The sequence below is a fragment of the Borostomias antarcticus genome (assembly GCF_949987555.1).
Source record: "Borostomias antarcticus genome assembly, chromosome: 15".
NCBI classification, from domain to species: Eukaryota; Metazoa; Chordata; class Actinopteri; order Stomiiformes; family Stomiidae; genus Borostomias; species Borostomias antarcticus.
This window is the reverse complement of record NC_140248.1, coordinates 16,290,915-16,317,870: the sequence shown is the minus strand read 5'-3', so window position 1 is coordinate 16,317,870 and position 26,956 is coordinate 16,290,915. Positions and strand designations below refer to the sequence as shown.

Here is a 26,956-nt window from a genome sequence, read left to right as displayed (position 1 = left end):
TGTTATGGGGTCACGATCACATGGTGGGGATGCCTGGGAGATGAACACGTCCCCTATAGCAACAGCGTCTATAGCATGACGGGTTACATAAACACGTTACTTTAAGTGCCTCAAGAAAGGAAAGACTGCCTGAGAGCATGAGAGCCGCGCGGTGCGATGCGAAGCCGGGCATAGTTTGTTGTTGTTTTTTTCTTTAAGGTTCCATTTGGGTATAAAGAATCACCACACCTGCTCTGAGTGTTCAGAACAAAAGAAGGTGGTAGATTCGAATGTGTATGAAGGGTATCAATTGTTGGTAGTTTGTAGCCTACAGTTTTTAGATTTTTTTAAAACATGGAACTTACATATGGGCTACAATCTTTTGGTTGGATGATATAATGTGTCAGGTCTAGAGTAGCCTATAGCGTTTACTGTCAGAATCATTTAGTTGACTCTACAAACCCCTCATTGTGGTTCAGCATCCCACAGTACTGAGGTCATAGCATATTCCATTGTTTTATATACTGGCTTGGCCACACCTGCACTGGTAGCATGGCTCACTCGCTCCACCTAGTGGACAGACCGTGAGGAGACATAATTCCAGGTAAATGTGAAGTCCGTCAGGAAGGGTGGGTAAACCATTGTTTTGATGTCGGCATGACATCGTGAGTTGTAATGGTCTCTATAGAGGCCACTTCCTCCACTTCGCCCTGCTCTCATCAACAGGATGTTTCTCCGGACGCAGGCGCTGCTGTCCTCTGGAGGTGTTGGAGCTGACGCCAGGGTTGTTGAACCCTCTGGCCGGCCCTGACACCCTCACACCTGGCTAGGAACCACACAGCGCCCCCCGCCATCCCCCCTCCTCACACCATCAACCTCCTACATCAACATTCACACGCTGCTAAAACTGAGAAAGTACAGCAGGGCCCAACAACAACGGACTGATTTGAGATTTTTATTCTTAAAAAAAAAAGAAAAAGTTCAGGTATCATCGTCATCCGTCACCTCACCTATGAAGTGTCTTCCCTCCGAAGTGCTGGAGCGTGTGGATGGAGTGTGGCGTGGAGGGCAGCCTGACCCCGGGGCCCAGTAACCAGTCCGGCCCTGCTCTCTGTGGCTCTGCAGGGTCAGATTCCAGTTACTGAGCCCGGGGGACAGAGGTCTGTCGGGCCTGAGCTGGGGCTGGGGCTGGGGCTGTCTCCGCCCGTGCTGGGGACGAGAGAGCCATGGTCAGCAAGAGCAACGCCAAAGTTGTTAGTGATCTCTTTTTAAAAAAAATAAAAATAATAATAAAATAATAAAATATGATGGTTTCGCTGATCTATAACAGTAAAACAGAAAATTCAAAACGGCCATTTCAATACAGTAAGTACTGACCTGAGGATGAGGCGTGGCTCCTGCGCAGAGGGACCCCTGGCAGGCCCGACCCGCAGCACGGGGGAGGGGACACGGCGGCGGGTGCGCAGGGCGCTACAGACCGGAGAGAGCCAGGGCTCCGTCTCACTCGCCACCTCACCTCGGAGAGAGCTGAGACGAGGGATGTAGCTCAGCACCTGCTGTGGACAGGAGCCTCTCTGCTGACCCTGGCACTTCAACATGGCCACACCTAAAATCAAACATTAACTTGGGAGGCAGGAGTAGACCCCTTCCCCCCCCCCCCCCCCCCCCCCCCCAGACCATGGTCTGATCTCTACTCATTCCACCTCCATAGAAAGTGGGTTCTCTCAAATCTATTGTCCTGTTGAATGTGTTTTGTCAGTGAATGTGTTTGAGTCACAGCACCACCAGTAAATTGGAACACGTCAGGAATGATTCATTCATTTGAAATGCCTGATGAATAGTCTGACTTTGTTCTACCCACTCAGCACCTTCTGGCTCAGTAGTTAATTATGCAGTTTGTGTGTCGATGTGCGAGTGTGTGTGTGTGTGCGCGCGCGTGTGTAATAGTTTAACACTGACACATCCCTGAGGTGTTGTCTTTGCTTTTCTCAGCAGTCTCTCTTGTCACATCAATGCCTCTGTTCCACAGCCACGTGTGTATGTGTGTGTGTGTGTGTGTGTGTATGCCTCTTCAGCAATACTCTGTCTCTCTCTCTCAAGTGATTTTTAAATTAATTACTTGTTAATTGTTTTGGAATGATGAACAGCAGAACTGTATAGTGTAACTGTTCCACTTAACTTCAGTATAATTGTTTTTAAATTGCTGTATATCACACACAGACACACACACACTATGTGAGATAGAACATGTTTCACCCTTTAAGCTATCTTTTGTCTTATTAGGCTTATGACTTTTACTCTTTGCGATGCTGAATTGCTATGTGGTGTATTATGTGCTTTGATGTTGTTTTATGCTCTGTTTAAAATTGCATTGCTGCTGTGTTGTACTATGTACAACATATGTACTATGTTTTGTGCTGCAATGTGGCTTTAATGCTGCTTAATATGTTGCTTGAAATTGTTTTCCCATTGTTGTTTGACGTTGTTATAAGTGGCTGTCTGGCCAGGGCTCCTTCAAAAAAGAGATTGTAATCTCAACAGTATTCCCCTTGTTAAATAAAGGTTAATTGTTAATTTATTGGGTCTCCAGGACTGGGAGCCTTGCTGTGAGAAGTGTTCAGCTGCTGCTTGTACCTGCAGCTGACCTTCACAATGTCCACCAACGATACAGCAGTCAGCCAGACAAGGACAAACACACACCAGATGGCCATTCTCCCAACCCAGACATGCCTCTACTAGGGCCACAGCCTGTATAAACCTCCTGAAATCTACTATTTATGTGGTGCATTCATCAGTAAGATAAGTATACACAAAGCAGTCATGTAGTTGTGTGATCTATCTACCAATAGATCTAAGTAATCTATTGGTAGCCCACTAAAAAGGATTTCATGTTGACATGAGGAGACCAAATTATAATGCCACCTAGTGGCAGCATGGGGTAGATGCTCAAATGTGAGGCAACTAAGCATTATACAAGAATTATCTTGTTCTATCTGATCTGTGTCTATGATTCTATGATAAGACCCGGGTCTGAATATTGATTTTAGAGATGGCAGTCATGATATGGGGGAGCACTAGATTATGCTCTTAGTCACTTGTTTAGAAATGAGATGCACTTGTGTGTTGTGGTGAGTAGTCGTACACTGACTTCCTATGTAAATGCAATTATTGTACAGAAAGTAGCTTTGGAAAAAAGCGTCAGCTAAATCACTGTAATGTACTGTAATGTGATGTACTGCAATGTGATGTAATGTGATGTGTCTGTTCAGCCAGAATCCGAGTCATTATGACGCTCTCAGTGCAACGCAGGTGCTGTCACGCCCTGACCTGCAGTGACTTTGTTTGTCTAGTTATTGCTCCTGCTGCCTCCTATTGTTACAGTTAACCCTGTTTCAATTCACTCCCTGCCCTTGTGTGTGTGTGTTTGTCTATGCCTGTCCCTCGTGTTTAGTAGCTTACCGCCTGCACCTCCTTTCCCTCGTTAGTCTGTCTTTAAATTCTGCTAGTTCCTTTGTCCTTTGTCCCGGTTCATTGTTTTGTCTTGTGTGTGTTGCTGTGCTCGGTGCTCCTGGGTTTCCTTGCATAGGCTTTTCATTGAGCCTTCCTCGGCTGCGTGCTGCGTCCCCACCTACCCAGGACACTGTCCCCACAAACACAAGGACAGGGAGGGAAGGGTTAACTGAGACAAGGGGGAGCAACGGGAACACAGAATCACATCAGAATCAGAATGGTTTATTGTCATATGTAGGATTTTGTTTTGCAACACTGCGGTGCTTTACAACAACACAACAATGACAGGACAGGACAGTGCAAGATACAAACAAGATACAAACTAGCAGTGCGATTGGACTACAAAAGAGACAGTGCAGTAGTCAGTTATGTGCAAAATTGCAGGGGGCGGGGGAGAGAGTCAGAGGGGAGCCTTGCTGATAAGGCTGATGGCCGAGGGGAAAAAGCTGTTCATGTGTCGGGCAGTTTGGGTTTTTGACGGCCGCAGCCTCCTGTCAGTGGGGGGCGGTGTGAAGAGGCCATAGCCCGGGTGGGAGGGGTCGGCCATGATCTTCATGGCCCGCTTCAGCGCCCTGGAGTCGTGCAGGGCCTGGAGGGAGGGCGGGGCCTGGAGGGAGGGGGGGCCTGGAGTGGGGCGGGGCCTGGAGGGAGGGCAGGGCCTGGAGGGGACGGGGGGGCCGGGCCTGGAGGGGGGGGGGGCTGGAGGGATGGCGGGGCCTGGAGGGAGGGCAGGGCCCAGCCGATCACCCTCTCCGCAGAACATATCACCCGCCGCAAATTAGTCTTGTCCTTGACTGAAGTGGCGGGGAACCAGGTGGTGATGGAGAAGGTGAGGATGGAACCAGGTGGTGATGGAGAAGGTGAGGATGGACTCGATGATGGAGGTGTAGAATTGAACCATCATGGTCCGTGGCAGGTTGAATGTCTTCAGATGACACAGAAAGTACATCCTCTGCTGTGCCTTCTTAATTAAGGTGCTGACTTTCAATTCCCACTTGAGGTCCTGGGAAATGACAGAACCCAGGAAGCAGAAGGAGTCTCACGGTGGGGACCAGGGAGTCATGCAGGGTGATGGGGGGAGAGGGGGGGGGGGGCTGTGTTTTTCCTGTAGTCGACCACCATTTCCACCGTCTTTAGAGCGTTCCAGAGAAGATCCAGATTGTTCTGGCCGCACCAGGCCAGCAACTGTTCAATCTCCCACCTGTAGGCAGACTCATCTCCCATGGACTGATGGCTGGAGATGCAGCTGTTCGTGTTCAGTGAGAATAGTAGGGGGGAAAGAACACAGCCTTGTGGGGAGCCAGTACTGGTGGACTTGGGGTTGGAGATGTTCTTCCCCAGCTTCACGCGCTGTCCTGTTGGACAGGAAGTCCGTGATCCACCTGTGGGTGGAGTCAGGCACTCATAGCAGGAAGAGCCCGTGCTCCCGTGTGGCCGGGAGGATGGTGTTGAAGGCCGAGCTGAAGTCCACAAACAGAATCCTGGCATAAGTGCTTGCAGTGTCCAGGTAGTGAAGGTACATGTTCGCCGCGTCGTCCACGGACCTGTTGGCTCTGTAAGCAAACAGGGGGTCCAGGAGTGGGTCAGTGATGGTCTTGATATGGGCCAGGATGAGGCGCTCACAGGCCTTCATGACTACAGAGGTCAGGGTGATGGGTCTGTAGTCGTTCAGGCCTGTGATCTTCGCCTTCTTGGGAACCGGGATGATGGTGGAGGTCATGAAGCAGGCTGGAACATGGCATGACTCCAGTCAGGCATTAAAGATGTCAGTGAACACCGGGGACAACTGGTCAGCGCAGTGCTTCAAGATGGAGGGTGAGAAGTCTAGGCACGTTAGTGCTATCGGCCTGTACACAGAGAGACAGAGAGACCAGCAGGCAGGGAACCAGCAAAGTCACTGGGAGGAAGGTGGGATGTGACAGGTGTGGGACAGCCAGCTGGCCAAGTAGGCCACCATCTGTGTTTTCATAGGCAGTTCTAAGGGAGGTGCGAGCGAGCCGATAGTTACCAAAGTTTGCCTGTAGAGAACAGAGAACTCAGAGGAGATGTCTGGGAGCGGAGGGCGCGTGCTGATCAGCTATGTGGTGTATTCCAGAACCTTCTCAACATGAGCCTACACCTCAAGAGTCCCTGTGCTATGGAAAACATCATGCCAGAGCCAAAAAAGAGGCGCCCCACAGACCTGAGCGACTACACCCCGTACATAGCATGTCAACCAAACTAAAGAGCACCTTTAGCAAAACACTCATTCAAACCCGGTGTGTGAAGCAGCGAAACCGGAGGTCGTTCCTGCCGCTGGGTGCTATTAGACTTTACAACTCATCTGCTTTTGACAGACCTGTTCATAGACTAAGCTGCCATGTATTTAACTGCCATTGTGTCTATATAAAGTATATGTCGAGTGTTTGAATATTTGTGTTGTATTTATATAGGCCTTTGTGTTTTAATGCATTGCTGCTATGACGATTGAATTTCCCTTCGGGAAAGTCAACTATCTATCTATATTGATATTGTAGGAGCGTTTAGGCGTCCATTTGGCTTAGCATTCATCAATCTTCACCTCTTCACCAGCTGTGTGAGGCTAGCATCTTGTGGTGTGTAGGCTATGTGAATCATTGTGAGAAGTCTGTCGTTTTATTTGATTCTATTGTTTTGCAGTCTGAATGCAATGTACTGTACGCCTGCTCTCAAAGCCAGTCGTAATATATTTTACTGCAGGTTTGATTATGGCCTGATCATGTTTTTCCGCTGTGATTGTAGGCCTACATACACGTAGGCTATTGTGTGTGGCGTTGCAGCGCTTACAAGGAGCGCTGTCCACTGTCACTGGTGCTGAATCGCGCAGCGCATTCCGGACTCCGTCTCCGGTAACAACACCTGACCATTGTTCACGAGAAACCGCTGGCCGTTCACGACCAGGTACTGCTACACATTGCTGAAGTGACCAGCTCAATAGGCCCTTTATTACCTCTGAGGACATTGTGTTCTCCTCTCCACTCCTCCGTCCACCGGTGAGGAGTGCAGAATGTCACAGGTCAAGTGATATCTAAGTGGATACACCAAGGACTGCATGGCAGGGAGGAACGAGGAGGGATGTAAGCCTAGCAGCGGACCCGGGCGGGCTTGGACCCGGGCCGGCTCTGACCCGGACGGGCTCTTGGACATCCCACTGTCAGGATGCAAGCAGCATCTCTCCAGTTCCTTGGCGCATTTGAATGCAAGAAGACTGGCAATGTCCCTCGACATTACTCGCACAGCGCAGAGCAGGGGACAGTATTGGTTAGGCTACTCCGTCTACTGGAAATCGTGGTCAGTTGGTAATGGTTTATTAAAACGTTACAAGCGACTATGCCGAATAAACACCACAGTAATAACTTGTAATCCCTATACAGTAAACATATTAAAGAAGTCGGCATTCGCAGGGTCATAGCATCATTATTCTAAATGATTTGTAGCAACATTTATTATTTCTTATACAGTAGGAGTCAGACAGTCTGCATATTGACAACAAGTAGGCTACAACTGATTGTCCATGTCTAAATCATCCAACCAAATTATCAGGATGTTCTGGAGTACAAGGCATCACTCTCATCCACTGATTCATACTCCCCTTCCTAATCCCACTCATCCACCTCTTCATCCTCCCAATCTGGGTCGCTGACCCACAGCTTGGAGGGAGGGCGGGGAGAGAACAGAGGACTTGTTGCTCCGGGCACAGACACCGCCAGGGGGTCAGATACCGCCTGGGGGTCAGACACCGCCTGGGGGTCCAACACCGTCTGGGAGTCCGACACCGCCTGGGGGTCAGACACCGCCTGGGGGTCCGACATCGCCTGGGGGTCCGACACCGCCTGCGGGTCCGGCACTGTCTGGATAACTCTGCTAACGTCCTCAGCAGGCTCACGGAGGGGAGTGGCCAGTGCAGGTAGTGGGACCGAGGTAGGGGCTGTTAGGGCGGTAAGGGACCCAGACCCCTCTAAGGGTGGGGCCCGACCCAGCAGCATGCCCACCAGCTGCGTGGCGTGGCTCTGGTCAGTCTTGATCGTCAGGGTGAACTTGGGCTGGCTGTCCTTCCCTGGTCCTTCCGCGTATCTAATCTCCATCTCTGTCAGTTGCGAACTGTCGCAAACATGGAGATATATTTCAATGTGCTCCTGTATTTAGAGTGTATGAATCTGCATCATTGTGACCAAATGGCACAGATAATAATAAGCTATATTCCTCTCTTACTCTGCTATGGTGCTGTGAGACCCGTGGCGCCTGATGGTCCAGCACACCGCAGCCAGAACCAAGAGAAGGAGCAGCAGAACCACCACAAAAACAATGAAAATATCTGAGCCCAGCCACTGGGACATGGTCCCATACCTGTCCTCCCTGCCACTCATACCTAGAGGGTAGAGAAAAAAAGGGCTTAATGGTGTGCGTGCGCGCGCGCGTGTGTGTGTGCGCGTGCGTGAGTACTTGTATGCCCGTGTGCATGCGTCTGAGCGCGTAATTTGATGGATCACCGACCTTTCTTGTCTTGTGGACAACGTGCCTCCTTGAACAGCGGTTGTAGGCGAGCGGAGGAAACCAAGAGAGACGTTTGGTCCCCATCTGTCTCTGCCTCGGTCACCATGTGTTAACGTTAGGGGAGAGCCATATCCAAACCGCTAAACTTAAATTCCATTAGGTGGGAATTACATTATTGGAGCCGTCTGTGTATCAGCATGCAGTCGTCAATTTTATACCGGAATGACGATTTCTTAATTGAATTAAAAATATAGCCTATACGTTTACTTTGTCTCTTACCGTAGCGGTTGTACTAGGCGCCAGAATGCAATCTGACGTCACAATCTGACAATGGTCATAATTCTCAATCAACACATTTTTCCATCTTTGCATGCACAATGCCCCTGTGCAATTAGGCAAATAGGCCCATTGCATATCTTGTGTCTATTACATTACATAGGCTACATAGGCAAGATAAATACAAAATAAATATCTTACATAGGCTAGGTAAGATAAATCGCCAGGTTTTTACTTTTTGGCTAATATTAGTTAATGTTAGTTATCTATTTTAACTGTGTAATGTTGCAATCGCTATCTCTGTGTTGTAAGCTAACTTAGCTGTCTAATGGCCAGATGTCGTCTAAAGCCTAAAGTCCTACCAACTCCCAACACCCAACAAACGGGAGACGTGATGAGGGGTAGACAGGTCAAGGGATTAGTGAGTGAATTAATTAAATATTTAATGAATTAAAGGATGGCTGCATGAAGGAATAAATGACTGATCCAATATAATGTTTCTGATATTGATTTCATATGCGATAGATAGATAGATAGATAGATAGATAGATAGATAGATAGATAGATAGATAGATAGATAGATAGATAGATAGATAGATAGATATCTTTATTGCAGACACTATGGTCCATAAGAAATACAACAACACAAACAAAAATATACATTCCACATAAAAGACAGAGGACCTATGTCCAATAAAAGAAACATTAAAATTAGTTCAGATACAGGCTTTTATGCCAGTGTGCCCGGAGACAAGATGTGTAGCGAATACTGCTCTTCCTAGGATTGGTTATAGCGACGATGATGCTGTTTTCAGAAACATCGAGTGTACACATACATTTGTAGATTAGATTCCTAAGCACTGCCTGAAAAGTATTGACTCTAGCAGCCACGAACATTTCACTCGCACTGCACCATCTAGGTATTTTAAGAAGAATTCTCATGGCATCATTATATGCCACTTGAAGTTTCTGCAGGCTTGCTTTTCTGTACCTGGACCACAAGGGGGCAGTATATAGTGGCGTGCAATAAGCTCTAAATACTTATATCTATACTGTACTGTACCAGTCAGTCCTCGTAAACTCATGCATACAGTTTTCATTCAAGGCTAAGACATCATGCTAAGACTATCTTAGGCCTATATATTATCTTAGAGACACCTTCAATACAGGTAGACCTACAAACATTTCAACATTCATATTGAAGAAAAATCAGTCCAATACAGTTTTTATGTTTTTTACTGTAAAAAAAAAAGATAACTCTTCTGCATGGCTACCCACGTATAACAGCACATAATAATAATAATAATAATAATAATAATAATTATTATTATTATTATTATTATTATTATTTTTATTATTATTATTATTATTATCATAGAAATGATCACAAATGCATTTGTTAAATTAAATAGCTGCCAAACTTCTGTACAAACTTACTGAGTATTATTATTATTTGAGTTTGGTGATGGGACGAGGCTTTGGGCAAATAGAGGATGGATGGAATGTATAATACAATCACTACAAAGTGATTCAATTAAAGTGATTGTATACTCCTGAGATCACACTACTAGGCGTCCCTGAACAGGATCAGAGCTGAGAGTCCCAGCAGCGTGGCCATATTCCTAGGCTATCCTTCTTCTATCCTAAGCGATTATGTGCAAACATTGACAGAGGTCATCCACCTCTGTCTGGAAAGCTCCTCTCTTCAGGAACAAACACACCTGCCAGAGAGAGAGAGACGGTGAGAGAGAGCGGGTGCGAGAAAGAGAGGTAGATAGGTACTTTATTGATCTTTGAGAAGAAAAAAATGTGTTACAGCAAGAAAAAGGCACAATCAGGGATTACTACAAATTCACAGTAAGAACATAGAGAGAGAGAGAGAGAGAGAGAGAGAGAGGGGGATGAACATGTGAAAGACAAGGATTCCAAGAATTATTGCTCGAAAACAGTGTGAATGAAAGACCCTGTAATAAGCAAATATGAATGGATGAGTGTACATTTTTCAACACAATTGCTTATCCAGACCAGCTTGACAATATAACTATATATAACTATATATATAACTATATAATATAAATATTCTATAACTCAGCTATCAAATTTATTTGAAGACTTAGCTACAACAACAACTCCAGCTTCCTTGTGGCGCGTTGTATGGGCCTTGGCATCTTACCCTATGTGACCCAGGTATGTGACCCAGGTATGTGACCCAGGTGTGTGACCCAGGTATGTGACCCAGGTATGTGACCCAGGTATGTGACCCAGGTGTGTGACCCAGGTATGTGGCCCAGGTGTGTGACCCAGGTGGGTGACCCAGGTGTGTGACCCAGGTATGTGACCCAGGTGTGTGGCCCAGGTGTGTGACCCAGGTATGTGACCCAGGTATGTGACCCAGGTGTGTGACCCAGGTGTGTGACCCAGGTGTGTGGCGTCATGTAGGGGGCACCGGCCCTCATGTCTCTGGTTGACGTCAGCTCTGTTCTGCAGTAGGAACTCACAGGCTAGCATAGAACCCTGAGAGAGCGAGGGGGATAGAGAGAGGGAAAGAGAGAGAGAGAGGAAGAAAGCAAGAGAGAGGGCGAGAGGATGAGAGATGAACAGAGATAGAAAGGGGAAGAGAGAGAGGGAGGGAGGGAAGTGGAGGAGGACGGATCAAATATCTGATCACAGCTTTCTTGTGTAATCCACAAAGTGATGTGTGAGTAGCCTGATAGCCTGGCTTATGTGCATGGCTGGCTTGTTTCTGTTCAGGACTGGTAGGATGGAAAGCTAGTCATGCCACTGAAATAGCTGTGAATTGAAATGACATGAAATAATGTCTGATAAATTAAGATAGGTCTTGTCGCCTGGACACATCAGTTCCAATGCTTCCAATGCTAATCCAGGGTTGGTTTTGGTGTCCTTCTTCCAGTCCCTAGTGTGGGTTGGGGTAAGAATAAGGGTTGGGGTTGGGACAGGATCTGACCTGTAAGGCAAGGGGTAAAGGTTAGAGTGAAAGGATGAACATGTGGAGGTTTGGGGTATAGTCCCATAAAGTCATCCCCACCGGGTCCTGAACCCCATTGTCCCTGGTGGGAGTCCAATGCTCTGACTACTACTCTACTTGTGCAGTGGAGATTGGTGGATAGATTTTGGTATCCTTCTTGATTTTGGTGTGCTGGGACTACTGCCTCTTGTGGTGCCAACAGAGAGATGCAGGCCAACATTGTCGGGAGTAAGGGAGGGAGTGATAACCCGACAAACGCTATACTAGCTGCGCTGCTGGCCAACCATGCAAAAAAACATGACTTTGACCGTCATGAATGATTAATTGATTACCTGGACCCACCCATAATTGATGTTAGTGGACCTCTTGTCTAATAAAGTTTGTATATAGCCTAACTCGACCCTCAACCTTTCTACACTTGCTTCCACTGCTTCATAAAGGGGCGATATGTCATTGGTGGGTACAACTTCTTTACTGTGTGACACTTGAATCTTACACACCTGAATCTTACACACCGTATGTTTGCACAATTTAGGCATGCTAAGATCTACCTAGACTACCGTATACACTTGTTGACTTGCACTCTTGTATATTTGGATTTCTGTATATTTTGTAGGCTATCTATTGTAAATTTGTGTGTATGTCATCGCAGTCTGGAGTTTCCAATAATTTCGAGAACTCTTATGTGTCTGTGATAGAGTGATTGGAGCACATACTTTGTCACAAAAAAGAAGTTTAGTTCTTTTATGAATTTATTATGGGTCTTCTTAAAATGTGACCAATGCAACATACATGTTCTTTACAAGTGTAGGCTATGTAAACTTTGAACACAACTGTACCTACTAAGGCAGCATAATCTTGCCTTATTTGGTCTTACTGTCATATAGCCTAACTCGTGTCTCAATTCAAAGGCTGCATTTTATATTACCTCGTAAGGTGGCTTATTTTGGCCGATGGTTTGATCTGTGTGAGAAACGTTTATGTGAGCTCGCGAGACCAGGATGATCTCACGAGGCTAGCAGTTTCCCTCCTCGTTGTCGTTGTGCTTCTTCGGGATAGCGACGTTTACGATAGGATACAAGATAACTACGAGTTCCCTCGCTGTCTTGTCGTATACTTGTGGGTAGCTAGCTATCAAGATTACGATCGTATCAAACAATCACAAGTCGATTTATACGACGACAAAACGTTAACGGTGAGTTTAAACCTAGCTATCAAGTTTAGTTTGTTAAATACTTGGCTAACGTGAACTTAGCTTGCTAGCAATTCTAGCTAGTGCTAGCACCAGCCGTTTCGTAGCCAGCTGGATAGGCCCCTTATTTGAGTTGTCAATACCATGGTAAGGCCTCGTTAGCGTAGCAGACAGCTAACTAGCAACGTTAGCCAGCGAGCTATGAACCGAATGTAAAAAAGAAAATGATAACGGACGTTAATTGTATTATTGTTCTAGTTAGTACCCTAGCTTGCTTTTTATGGGCTTCATCCGTAATGTACAAGTGACGTTAGCTTGCTAACTGTTTAACTAGTTACGCTAGCACAGTTAGCAATGCTGTAAGTTACACTGTTGCGTGTTCGCTATGCCTAGCTAGCTAACGTTAGCGATGCTAGCTAGCACTAGTTAATTTGTAAACACAGAACGTTCCGATCACAACGACGTTTGCCAGGTTGCCATTTAGATCCGTTCTTCTGGCTGGCTTGCTAACGTTACTAATGTTAAATCACTAGGATAGGATTTAGAGAATGTTGTTGGTTTTAGCTAGCTAAAGCTAGCGTAACGTTAGCTAATTAATCGAAGAGGCACGCTAGCTTAAGCTAACGAACGAATTAGCTAGCTATCCTGCTTGCCAGCTAACATTGGGCAAACGTGTCACTTTAACACGTTTTAGCTGGCCTCATCCTGGTTCACGACATGTTTATTAGCTAATATTAGTGGGGACTTAGCGAACATCATCTAGTTAAAGCCAATGTAGAGAACTAAGTTAGGCAGAGACTGAGAATCACTTGAGGCGCCCGGTAAAGCTAACTACATGTAGCTAATAGTAGCTTGGACGGCAGCTAGCTAAACAAGCGGCATTGCAGGAATGATGATAGCTAACCTTAACTGAATATGAGTTAATGTTTCTCACACTTGCTAACGTTAATCAAGTTTGGAAGCTCCTTGTTTGCTTTACTAATCAATCTTGGGTAGACTAACTTAATTTAAGTACTGTGTACGCTTTCTAGTGCTATAAAACCCTTCCATGTTTTGGAATGTCAACGTCATTCTCACCACGAAGTAAACAAGTACCCTCCTCTTTTGAGACCAGACAGCAGTCTAGCGCTTGAATGTGTCTAGCTGATTTGTCTCTTGTTCATTTTGCCATTTAAACACTTTACATCTCCAGGGAATTAAATTCTATTTTAAAACTGTAAACATTCGGCCCTTAATGGGGTGCATTCAAGCCTTTTACCCATTTGTCATGTGAGAAGATTATAAGTGTGTCATTCTCACTATGCCACCCTGAGCAGACATATGCAGTCCTGCTAGCAGCAGAAGATGTTCAACAAGTCGTTTGGTGCTCCCTTTGGGGGAGGGACCGGGGGATTTGGGAGTTCATCCACCTTTGGGCAGCCAAGTAAGTTAAAACAAGGTTCACATGTCTATTTCAAATGCTATATTTTTGAGAATATCTTTGTCTCATTTTTGTCACACTGTCTAAGCCTCTATCAGTGTACCATGGTCAAGTCTTGTTAAACTCATGTTTAAACCTGTTTGCTGCTAGATAAATAAGCTAGATCCCACATCTTGTATATAGATTCTCAGAGGAATTGTATTGAACCTGTTTTTGCAGACACTGGTTTTGGGGCGACTAGTGGCTTCGGGGCCTCAACGTTTGGGGCAACTAACAACACTGGAGGACTCTTTGGGGCGACACAGAATAAGCCAGGTTTGCTAACCCTCTCTGATGCACACTACATCCCCTGTTGTTGTTCTCTACTCATTGGATTGGATTGATTTGATTTATATTTAATATCTGAATGCGTACATTACAGCCACAGCTCTCTTTTGAACCTAGAAGTGATAACTGTGGATCCCTTTTGTCAAGTATTCCTTCAGAGGTTTTCAAGTATTCCTTCAGATGTTTTATAATATAGGGATTAGAGCTGTCCCTGACTAAGAATTTACTTAGTCGGATCTGATTGCGCAAGTCTTGCCTATTGTCGAATCATGTTTTTCTATTTAAATAGGCCTACCGGTATAAAAAAATACTATAACAAAAATATACGTCTATAGGTTTAAATAACAAATGCATACGCCTTGGATTTAAATCAAATTTAATTGGCTAAAATTGCCTTTGTCAATTGGAAGTGTAGAGCAATGTGCAAAATAGCCTGTGATAATCGGCGGGTTTGTTATATTGAAGTCTGAATAAATACACAGTAGACTTTCATGGATGCCAGCCAATTGGCAATCAACTAGCTAATGCACACTTTGCACACATCATAAACAAAGAACTTGAACTTGTCAAGGGCAATATTGTTAACAATAAGGCTACAACCACAACTAGGCCTGCAACCACACAGTAATATTCCTGAATCCAAATAGTGAACTTGCCCGACACACACTGACACCACACATCATGTAGGGATCACAATTCAGTCACAGCAAACATGATAGAATATTCTCTTACTTTAAAAAAAAAAAAAAAAAAACTTATTCGAAGAAGTTATTCCAAAGTTTGCAAGTAGGCCTAAATCAATTTTGGATTTGTTCCATATTTTTGGGCCGTTGGCAAGACGCTGGCAGCCCTTACACTAGGAATTGCAGCTTGGTAGCTCCGTAGCTTTGTGTGTTGCTGGCTGGCAGCTCTCTGTTGGCACCACAAGAGGCAGTAGTCCCTCCACCCAAATGTAATGTTATGACATTATCACTCGCCTAGACCAGACAAACACTGTTAGAGAAAGCAACAAACGCAAGCTAGGCCTCTTGTCTTTCCACCGATGCAAGTTGAGTAAAAACCAGGCCAGGTCCACCCTGGCTTATAACTATAACATTAATGAGGCAATCTATAAACTAGAGCCATTTCTCCCTCTCCTTACTCTTGTGTCATAGTGAAATATGACACTGTTGCTCTCTACTGAGGCTGATGAGACCCACTCTGTAGCACGTGCACAGCGAGTGACAGTAGAGCAGAGCAGACAGGGGGTCTCATCCCAAGCTTATATTTTACAAATCAGCTCTTTTTATTTGATGAAAAATGGTGCTGATGCGCGATAATTAATATGTAGTAGGATTCAAGGATTATTTCATTGTTAGGCCTACATCCAATATACAAGTAGCCATATGTTGGGTAAAATTGATGAGTAAAGTTATTGTTTTGGCTCCTGAACAACAATATATCCTAATAATAAAAACGGTTGAATGCAGTACAGTAGCAATACAGTAAGAATATGGTCTGTGCAAAGTGTGTTAAGTGTATGTTGATGATGATGAATTAATAAAATTAAAGATGCATAATTATTCAAGAAAAAAGACCGCTGGTATCGGATCGGTATCGGCAGATATCCAAATTCAGGTATCGGACATTGATAATGTCGTGCCCACATTTTTAACTTTACATTTTTTTCAACAAGAGCCTTGGACGTGCTCTCTGTGAATGCTGCTTTCTGTGGTCAACTCAAAAGATGTCCAGCGCGTCAAGGGATGATTTCTTCAGCGAGCGAGCTATTACAAAATAATGTAGGCTAGTGTTTAACCCGTGTTTGAATTGGACCAAAATGTGCCGGTACCTACTCCTCAGTAGACTGTAGGCTACATAGCCGTTTAAAATAAATCAATGTTGGTAATCAATTAGTATACTCGTATAGAGCTAGATAGCTCCTGCCCATCTACTGCTTATTTGGTCTTATCATTCGCTGATAACAACGGGCAGATCCTATAGCCTGAAGCCTACATTTTCCAGATGGACATCCAACAATATTTGAAGAGGAACAGAAAGTAGACTGATGTTCAGAGCAGTCAGGTAGGCTTTTGCTTCACCTGGACCAGTAAACTCTGTTCAGGCAAGTGCCTCATGCAGTTGTCTGATCGGACAAGTAAAAATGTATTTAGATGTGATAAATATGTAAAGTTATCTAAAAATACAGTTAAGAATTAGAAACACAACGAAGGCTACTGGGTGCATGTGTAGCTCCATGTTTGAGTCGAAACAGAGCCTCCATTTTGAGCTACGTAGCAATGCACTGCTGTCAGTCAGCCAGCGTCAAGGAGACGGCCTACACCACAAGTGTGAGTTGGCTACAACATGCGAGTCAGAGGCGCTGCCCTGACTGACTGACTGACTGGTTGAGTCTTTTTGGCTGGCTGAACCAAAAGTTTGCGTTAATGCTCCTCCTGCCACCTAAAATGTGCCAGTCAAAATGACAGAAAAAGCAACAAAATGTCAGTTATGCATAGCCTAATCTATTATTTAGGCATGTAAAAAAGGCACTGATTGTAGTAGGAGAGGACAGGGCTGTGGCACAGAGTGGAGAGAGGGGAGGAGAGGAGAAGGAAGGGGACAGTAGAGAGTGAAGATGAGAGATTAGAAGGACAGTCTGATTATTTAGACGGTCTGAGCATGGGCATCAAGCATAATATTTTATTAATTAAAAACATTCTATTTATTGTTGTCACCCCATAACAATAAAAAGTATTTTATTAAAAACTGATGTTGCAGTATACCTATTTTCTTATTTTATTTTACTTATTTTATTAACTTTATTTTCATTCTTTAAAAGTCACCAAAATGCAGGAAACAGTCTCTAGGACGATTTTTTTTTCTGGGGGAGGACCACAAGAAAACCCCCCTCCCTATTTTGGCGGTCTCGAGGGTGGCACCGCCACACCAAGAGATCAATTCCACAGGACACGCTGTGTACCCAAAACTGACTTGTATTTTTCTATTTTATATGATGATAAATCACATACATTGTATTTTATCAGATGGGGATTAAAATGGTGATATCAGCCTTATATATATGCCAACTGAAACCCATAATCGCTTGACCTCTACTGTTGATACCATGTGTCCGTGACATGCCCGCCCCATGACAACACTAGTAGTTTCGGGGGGCCTTCCACCCCCCCTGAAAAAAATCCTAGGGGAAACACTGCTGGTATGTCACGACTGACTGACGTTATCACTCACCTGGACTAAATGAACCCGCCTAGACCAAACAAACCCTGTCACATCACATCCCGCAAGTCAACTTAGAATGATTGTACTGCAACAAATGTTACAATGCTTCCTGTAACGTCAAAATAGCTAACCAGTTACAGGAATCATCATTGTAACGTTAGCTAACTGCTTTAGCCACCGGCAGCTTAATGTTATGGAAGCTACTGCTAGTTGTGAGCTAACTGACTATCACAGTCTTATTGTGCTGGATTAGCATTGGAAGCATTGGAATAAATGTGTCAAGACCTATCTTAATTTAGCAGACGTTAGATTTTATGTCATTTTAGTTCACAGCTATTTCGATGGCAGGGCTAGCTGGTTCCTAGTAACCAGTCCTGAAGAGAAACAAGCCAGCACCAGCCCATAAGCCAGGCTAGACCTGGTCTAGTTTACAGAGACTAGTGATCTGTCCTGATGTCTTTATTTTTATGCTAATTCCTGCATGGCTAATTTACATATCATAACAGACATCTGCGTGTGTTTAGCCTATAGGGCTGGCCCTGCACACTAAAGATATCTATTGGAAGCACATGAGTCATTTTAAATTTGTATGTACTAGGGCTGCACCCCGAAAGTCGACGAGTCAAATCATGAGTCGGAGACCCTTAAGTCGACAGATTCTTGAATTCCAGCAGTTGTTTTTTTCTCTCAAAATTGCTTTGCTGGATCAATGTTCTTTTCTATGTAAAAGCAGATATTCAGCCCCCCCATAGAGCCCTAATGGAATGATCCTGTGTTTTATAACCATATTTTTCTGCAACTGCAATGATTTTACATTTACTATCACCTGTAGCGCCTCTTGGAAATTGATGTCTCTGTTAAAAAGGTGTGCAGCATTTGACTAGCCACACAAAGTGGCTTTTAAGAACAGCTTCTATTAGTGAAACCTTTGTCTTCCTGTGTGTTTTCATAAGCTACAACCACTGAATCCAAGTTATAGCCATCTTTAGATATTGCGTTTAAAGTACCAAGGTAGGCATGTTAAGCATAGCTCGCTTTTGCATTGTGGTGTCTGCCTAAACAGTGAATCTGCATGATCACACTGCTTACTGTAGAGCTGATGGCGCTCTGAAGATATTTAATCAGGTTGATGGTGAGTGTCACCATAATTTGTGGTGGTTGAATATATGTGTCTAACTCCACCCTGTAATGCTTTACTCTCTCAAAAGTGATGACAGCCAATCCTCAGCAAATCCACACTGGTGCAGGTAGAGGAGGTAAGCATGGGCTGCCGCGCACACACACAAAACTGAATGGCGGCTTGAGTGTGCTTGTACAGTCCCCGTTTTGCTATTGCAAGAGGTGCACAAGGGCTGCACTAGTAAGTGACTCCGTATGTGATTCCCTGTCCGATTGTAGCTTCCATCCGCGCACTATGCTCTTAAAGGGAGTGTGATCATGTGGACAGATAACACTGTGTATGGGCCCTCTCTAGTTGTACGTGAAAGTGGAATTGTGCAGAGAGAAATAGAGAAATAAAGCAATGTGTTTTGTGTGATTGATTGGGTTACACATCAACACATTGTCCCAGGTGAGGCGATAGAGGCGTGTTCAGGTTCAGTCAGACCTGTAGAGATTGGTTAAGGGAGTAGGGCTGCCGTTGTGAGCTGGTTTGATTTAGTGTGTCTCTCTCCCCAGGTGGGCTGTTTGGGTCCAGCACATTCAGCCAGCCGGTGACTTCGTCCGCCAGTACCGGGTTTGGGTTTGGAGCAGCCAGCGGTGCCGCCACCAGTCTGTTTGGCAGCACCAACACGGGTGGAGGCGGCGGACTCTTCTCTCAGCAAAGCAATGCCTTCGGCGCCAGCAAACCAGCCTCCTTTGGCAGTCAGTGGTCACTCTTATTTTATTGCCTTAGTTTTATGTTTTGTACATGTTGCCGGTTCCAAATAGAAACTGTGGATACCAAGTATCCGTACGAAATGATCTTGCCTCTAAAGTACTGTATCCATGACACAGTGAAACAATTTTCACGAAAGAAATGTAAATAATTGAGAAACCTATTGAATTCATTGCTTTGGATGATCAACCTCTTTTTTAAGTTGTTGACAGTGTGGGTTTTCAAATACTTGATTGACCATGTAGAGCTACATTACAGCTAGCAGGGGTTGTATACTGTCTAGTGATTTGAGCAGGAAATGTCTGCTCTGTATTGGCAAATAGGCCTGTTTCAAATTCAGTGCTCTGAATTGTTGTTATATATGTTGTATAGTGAAAAATGGCATCGGTGCATCCCTTATTCAAATGGTGACCAAATTTCTTTCTTTTTTTTTTATTTTATTTTTTTAACAATTGTTTGGAATTCTGGTACTCTCTTAGAATTCTATGGATGCAACAATGGCAAATTCTGTTGGAATTGTAGTGTTATTTTTATGCTTCTTTGAAGCCCCTTGCAGAGCCCTCTTTGATCACAGTAGGCTAAGTAGAGGCCACTGATCCATAATACTAATACTAATTGTATACAGATTGACAATGAGATGCAGTACGTGTATAGTACATTATCTTGTTTTGATATAACTTTTGTGTACCAAACAAATTGTGACATTTTAAACATGGTCTATTCTCTAGCTTTTGGCACAAGTACCAGCAGTGGCGGGTTGTTCGGGACCACCAACACCAACTCCAACCCGTTTGGAGCAGCGACAGGCTCCCTGTTTGGCAACACGGGGTTCACCCCCACCCAGCCAGGCACCACCGTCAAGTTCAATGTGAGTTTGCTTCTTCAAAATGTCATCAAATCAGGACAGGAGAATAAAGTGTTGCACACTCACTACTAAAAGGAATTGATGCATGTTTGTTTTGTTGGTCCACTTTTGTTTGACCAATCATTCGTTCATATTCCCATACTCACAGCGCTCAATGAATGCTCTCTTCTGTCTCACCCAGCCTCCAACAGGAAGTGACACCATGGTGAAAGGGGGCGTGACCACAAGCATCAACACGAAGCATCAGTGCATCACAGCCATGAAGGAATACGAGAACAAATCTCTGGAGGTGAGGTCCAGAGTGGTAGACATGCTGGTTCATAGGTCTGACTGACATGAGGTCAAATCTCTGTTGGGAACGGACTCTTGTACCAGAATATTTGGCCTTTCATTTTAATTTTGACCGCATGGCGGATGGCTGGTATCTTGACTCATTTTCCAGGATGTTCCAGAACATCTACTTACTGTCTCCCTCCTTCATTTTCTGCATCTCTCTCCTTCGTGTGTGTCTGTGTGTCTCTGTCTCTGTGTTTCTGTCTCTGTCTCTCTGTCTGTCTGTGTCTCTGTGTAGGAGCTGAGGCTGGAGGACTACCAGGCTGGAAGGAAGGGCCCCACCACCCCCATGGCCCCCGGGCAGGGGGGTCTCTTTGGGGCGGCGGCTGCAGCCAGCCCCAGTACTGCCGCAGGGCTCTTTGGCTCCACAGCCACCAACACAGGCTTCTCCTTTGGCCAGGCCAAGACCTCCACCTTTGGCGCAAGTGAGTCAGCAAAGGAGAACTAGTCCAAATAAGAATGTTGTGCACTTGCCTTAATTATTAATATGATACACTAACCTATGGGAATATTGACATGTAGGCTAAATGGACATGAGGTTGAACAGTCCCCCTCTCTCCTCCAAGGTGCGGGTGCGTTCGCAGCGACCAGTAGTCTGTTTGGTCAACCTCAGCAGCCGCAGCAGCCTCAGCAAGCAGCCAGCCTGTTCAAGCCCTTCGGCCAGCCCACCGCCACCCCCAACACTGGCTTCTCTTTCGGAAACACCAGCGCCATAGGCCAGCCCAATACCAGTAGCATGGTGAGCAACTATGGACACACACACACGCACACACACACAATACACACAACTACATCAGCACACAAACACAAGGACTGTTTTTTTTTTCATTTCATTTTCATTTCATATACTTTTTTCTTGTCCCCGTGGTGAAATGTGTTTATATTTATTGTATGTGTTACGGTATTATGTGCGTGGTCTCTCTCAGGGTCTGTTTGGAAACACGGCTGCCTCTCAGGCTGGAGGCCTGTTTGGGAACACGGCTCAGACCAGTACGGCCTCGGGTTTTGGGACGACCGCCGGCCTCTTCGGTCAAACCAATACTGGCTTTGGCAGCGTCGGCACCCAGGTGTGTTTCAGTACTGGGAGGAGAAAAAGAGAGCAATGAACTTTATTTTGTAAAAAGAGGAAACGCAACAGATCAATGTAATATGTGTGTTTGTCCCTTTTAGCAGAACCTGTTTGGGAACAAGACAGCTGGGTTTGCCACCACCACCAGTGCACCTTCTTTTGGCACGGGCACCGGCCTGTTTGGAAACAAACCACCCCTCACCCTCGGAACAGGGACCAACACATCCACCTTCGGTGAGTCATCCCCTGGCCACCCAATCCCACGCTGTCCTTCCTACTGTGTCAGCTTTCTAACAACATACCAAAACTCGTCAGATCGTTTCTAATCAGAATTCAAACTAATTCTGATTATAAAGAAGCCGCCATGAGACCTTAAATCAGAAAAATATATGAATGGTAGTGAACGGAGTGAGAAAAATAATTTCTCGATCCTGTTTGAATTGTGCCATGACCATCACAAATGATGTTTGTCCATTTAAAACAGAATTTTGCAAGTCAAGAAAGTCAGTTTGTCGTAATACTGTAAAGCAGTCTTTCCAGAACGAGTTTAAAATTATTAAGAGGTGAAAATCACTATTTGTCTGTTTGTTGAGATTTTGGTGAGTGTTAAATGAGTGTAATGTCAGCTAGCTAATAGTTAATAACTTGCGAGTTAACCGAGTTTATTAAAATTAGTAAACATCTTGGTTAACTCACAAGTTGGCTATAGCTGTGATGGTCATAGCACAATTCAAGCGGGTTCAAGAAATTCCCATTTACATATTTTTTCCTAATTAAGGTCCCATGGGACAGCTGTTCCTGCTTCTGCTTAGGCACTATAGAAACTAAAATCAGATTCCTCTAGACTCTACTCTGTGCTGTGTGCGCATGCGAAGGCAAGAAGAGTTGTAGCCACAGAAGCTAGCTAGCTGGCTACGCTAGATATTGCTAGGTCAACTAGTTAGCTAACTTGCTTGTAGAAGCTATCGTACACAACAGTCACTGTCTGGAACTGCAACCATTATGAAACGCTACACTGCTCTAAATGTTTAGTGCTGTATGAGATGAGTGCAAACAAACATCTTTCAGTATAATGTTTGTTTTCGTGCGTTTGTTTTCACAACAAACGTTTGCAAACATAAGCGAACGGTCTGGAAAGGTAGGCTAGTTTGAACTAGACACTGGCCTGAGGGAAACGTGAATTGTAGCCTATGATTGAATGAATGAGCCTTACTTCATTTGGATCGGTATGTGGATCGGTGACGTCAGGTCGATACCCAATCCGTGAACCACATCTGGATCGGAGCCCGATTCCAGTACTGGATCGGATCAGCCCCGTCTCTGTTGGTATTCAGAGCTCAATTCAGTATTCTGAGCTTTGTGTTTAACAAAACATTGCACAAGTAGCTCAAACTACAATAGTATCGGTATCGGGGGCGATACTGCGCCCATGTACTCATAAGAATTGAGCACTTCTTGAGCACTTGCACTTTAGCTTCTTGCATCTTAGCTTGCACTGTGTATTTATTTATTGCATTTTTTATTGTAATATGTCCCCAGTGGGGACAATAAAGGTTTTCAATCAATCAAGAATGTCCTGATACTCTTAACTGATACCGTCGTCATAACGTTACACCGAGTGATTTGCGAAAGCGCAACTGAACAGAAGCAGATTTCAACAAATGTTTTCAAAAATATTGCGATGCATTGATTTATCGATTTTATTGAACCAGGGCTGTCAAATAAATACTCAAACTTAATTTAGAGGGAAAATCACGTTTTAGAGTACTTTGTGTTCATTAGTGACAAAACCCTAAATTAAATCCATTTGGATTTCATGTTGTAACAATGAAATGTGAAAAAGTCCAAGGGGGTGAATACTTTTCATAGGCACTGTAGATTAGGGCCCTGCATAGCCTAGAGGCAGCACTGTGTTGGCTGTTTTTAACATTGTTGTTCTCTGGTGTGTAGGTTTTGGTGCCAACCCTGCTGCAGGAAGCCTCTTTGGGAACAAGACTGCTCCAGGAGGTTTGGGGACGGGGCTGGGGACGGCCTTTGGAGCAGGTGTGTGCAGAGCAGACAGCCCGGGCCGGTATTCAACACTCATCACATGGAGTCAAATTTGACTGCCGGTTAAAGCTGCATTCATTGATTTTATTCACATTGTCAAAACTAATTAAAACCACCTGATCGATTGTTTCATTGAGTCATAGAATTCTAATAGCGTCCAACTTCAATGACTCAATCCTACTGGTGGCCTGTCTGTTGTTATTCAGACATTTCTGCCTGTGTTAGCCGGCCTGTGTCTGTGCTCCACCTTGTACCTTATATGGCCCTGGCCATTTTAGCCATTCATTTGTAAACAAGTTTGCGCGAGTCCCTTACTGCCATCTAGTTGTAAAATAAATCACTGAATGCCGCTTTAAATTTATCAATCCCACTAGCCACTTTTAACTTTCTTTTAATTTGTGATGAATATCAGCAGGCAGTTTTGATGGGGATACTTGCGTTTAGTCTTGCGTTGCCAGACTTTTGAGATTTTTTCGACAGTGAAAATCTGGGGACTAGGGATTTCACTGTGTGGATTTTTCCCACTGACTAATAAACTTATGACAACACTGGTGTTACCGGTAACACCGTCTAGCCTACAATAAGAGAGCGCTTACTTTCATCTTAACGTTAGACCTTTGCTTTACATTGAACCGCACTGTTGTGTAGCCTATTTGAATTTGGTGTTGTATGCCTCCACGGCTTGCCTGCAAATGTGCAGAGTAAGGTCAGATATAAACGTTACATTCAGTCCTGTGCTTCTTTATAATCACATTTTGTTTATTGCCATGCCAACATAGCCTACTAGGAATATGCACCATGCCCGAAGCAAATTCCTAGTATGCTGAAAAACTACATGGAAATACATTTTGATTCTGATTATAAAGAAGTTCAACCAACAGCATCAAAATAGCTACAGGAATTAGCGTTGTAACATTAGCTAACTGCTTTAGCCACCGACAGCTACCGTTAATGTTATGGAAGCTGCTGCTGGTCGTGAGCTTGTGGATCGTCGATAGCTAATGGGCTATCAGTCTTATTGTGCAACTTTTCAGCTTGCTATTATCAGACAGCACCATAGTTGACAAAACCACACTTGCACATCATTAGAATTTCAACAATTTATTTGGGATTTAACATTCAAAACTGAACATGGAAACTGAATACTACCTGACATTTCAACCTGCTGCCATCAGTGCTCAGTTTGTTTGCATGATACTGGGCGCATACTGCTTGCTTGCGACCATGAATATCCAACGCTGTGACGTTGTGTAGTGTCCGAAAACCGTCTAATTGCTCCCTATATGAAACTCAGCATTCACGCTAATAACATAATTAAACTCTGTGGGGAAGATGTAAACCAATGATGATGCTGATGCCTCTTTCTGTTGTCATCAGTGGGGACAGGGCAGACCTCCCTGTTTGGTAATACCCAGAACAAGCTGGGGACCACTCTGGGTGCAGTCGGGGGATTTGGCGCAACAGCGTTCAACACCGGCGCCAGCACACTGGGCTTCGGAGCACCACAGCAACCTGTTGGTCAGAATCCCTTTTCTCTCAATACATGTATCACCATATTGAATGGGGGAATAAAGGTGGGTGTGTGGGTGTGTGTGTGTAAAAATCAAGGTGTGTGTGTTATGTCCCCAGCCCTGACGGACCCTAACGCAGCAGCAGCGCAGCAGGCCGTGTTGCAGCAGCAGATCAACGCTCTGGCCTACTCCCCCTTCGGGGACTCGCCCCTCTTCAGAAACCCCCTCTCCGACCCCAAGAAGAAGGAGGAGGTGAGCTTCACCACACACAGGGGGCCGCCCTCAGAGACATGACGACAAGATACAGTCACGTGATCCGTCCATCTCTCCCATCTATTGAGCGTTCTTTAACTGCACGCTCTGCTCCGACAGCGTCTGAAACCAACCAATCCGGCGGCCCAGAAGGCTCTGACCACTCCCACTCACTACAAGCTCACCCCTCGGCCCGCCACGCGTGTCCGTCCCAAAGCGCTGACGTCGTCCGGGTCCGCCAAGTCGCAGCTGTTTGATGGGCTAGACGACGACGAGCCCTCGCTCACCAACGGAGCCTTCATGCCAAGGTAGGAGCTTTCATCATCATCATCATCATCATCAGTCTTAAATAGTGGTGTCTCATCCTCAAAGAGCGTGTCCACGCCTGTCCCAGTATTTAATTGTAGACGCAGCGTGTATCTGCCGCAGGTGGGTGTGTATGCGTTAACTGAGGGGTTTTTGTGTGTGTGTGTGTGTGGTGTGTGTGAAACCAGGAAGAGCATCAAGAAGCTGGTCCTGAAGAACCTGAATGGCAGCAGCCTGTACAACAGCCCTGTCAACAGAGACACCGACGACCTGGCCTCACCTCCAGAGTACCCACACAATGGACTCAGGTCAGATGCACACACACACACACACACGGTGTGTCTCAGCCACTTGTTCCGTGGGTTGGTAACTGACCTGTGTGCGTGTGTGTCTAATGTCTGTCCTGTGCAGTATGGAGGAGGATGACGATGTGAGGGAGGTGGTCGAAGAAGAAAGGGCCGATGATGACCCAGAGGTCACTAAATTCTACACCAATCCCATCGCGAAGCCCATCCCCTACGCCCAGGGCAACCAATCCCTGCAAGACACCATCTCAGAGCTCAATGTCCACAAGTCGGCCACCGGGGGCAGGAATGGGCTGGAGGTAGGTTTCTTGGTTGATAGGAAGGATTAGACTGTCAACATGTCACTTTAAACACCGCAAAGTATATATAGGAATGCAGATGCACTTCCTGAAGGATCTGTAGATCCTATGACATCACTCACCGATCCCGCCCTGCCCCCCCCCCCCCCCCCCCCCCTGTCAGATGAGCAGCGAGGACGTTTCCCTGGGAGACGACTCCGTGCAGGAGGAGCAGCAGGAGGAGCAGCAGGAGGGGCAGCAGCCCCCCCACCCCGCTGGTCAGTCTCACCTTTGACCTTCAGCCTTTAACCCTGGTATATCTACTCTGGCTTATGTGTCTGGGTATGAAAAGATTGCCAGGTGAAAGCTGTAGAGAGAAGATTTATTATATTGTCAATATTGTACAGAGAAATGCCTTAAAGTGTGCATGTCCTGACCTGGTTTCCCCTGGTGTCCCTCTCAGGTGTGGTTCTGGGGCGGGTGGGGTACTACACCATCCCCTCTATGGACGAGCTTGGCAATATGGCGGATGAAAACGGAGAGTGTGTGGTGGAGAACTTCACCGTTGGCAGGAAAGGTAGAGTATCCAGTGTTGTTCCGGCTTGTTCACCAACAGCGATGTACAGAGAGGGCCGAGGTGCTGGAGACCATCCCTGTCTGACAGGTTTCCTGCTTGGTTCTGCGTTGT

At 45.3% G+C, this 26,956-nt stretch overlaps 1 protein-coding gene across 2 annotated transcripts in view; it reads left to right on the top strand.

Annotated features, from left to right (window-relative positions):
* The first annotated feature begins 12,326 nt into the window (after positions 1-12,326).
* Positions 12,327-26,956, top strand: part of nup98 (nucleoporin 98 and 96 precursor) — a 29,112-nt gene continuing 14,482 nt past the window's right edge. Inside the window, exons 1-19 of one of the 2 annotated variants that reach the window (XM_084449314.1) lie at positions 12,327-12,458; positions 13,772-13,878; positions 14,095-14,190; positions 18,633-18,680; positions 19,102-19,287; positions 20,029-20,168; positions 20,347-20,454; positions 20,737-20,923; positions 21,065-21,237; positions 21,425-21,565; positions 21,672-21,801; positions 23,518-23,610; positions 24,994-25,134; positions 25,246-25,379; positions 25,500-25,687; positions 25,874-25,993; positions 26,097-26,289; positions 26,453-26,546; positions 26,732-26,845. In XM_084449314.1, coding sequence (XP_084305440.1) covers positions 13,800-13,878; positions 14,095-14,190; positions 18,633-18,680; positions 19,102-19,287; positions 20,029-20,168; positions 20,347-20,454; positions 20,737-20,923; positions 21,065-21,237; positions 21,425-21,565; positions 21,672-21,801; positions 23,518-23,610; positions 24,994-25,134; positions 25,246-25,379; positions 25,500-25,687; positions 25,874-25,993; positions 26,097-26,289; positions 26,453-26,546; positions 26,732-26,845 — 2,365 coding nt within the window. In that variant the 5' untranslated portion in view covers positions 12,327-12,458; positions 13,772-13,799. Of the gene's footprint in view, positions 12,459-13,771; positions 13,879-14,094; positions 14,191-18,632; positions 18,681-19,101; positions 19,288-20,028; positions 20,169-20,346; positions 20,455-20,736; positions 20,924-21,064; positions 21,238-21,424; positions 21,566-21,668; positions 21,802-23,517; positions 23,611-24,993; positions 25,135-25,245; positions 25,380-25,499; positions 25,688-25,873; positions 25,994-26,096; positions 26,290-26,452; positions 26,547-26,731; positions 26,846-26,956 lie in introns of both variants that reach the window. The other variant, XM_084449313.1, reaches the window with a different exon arrangement.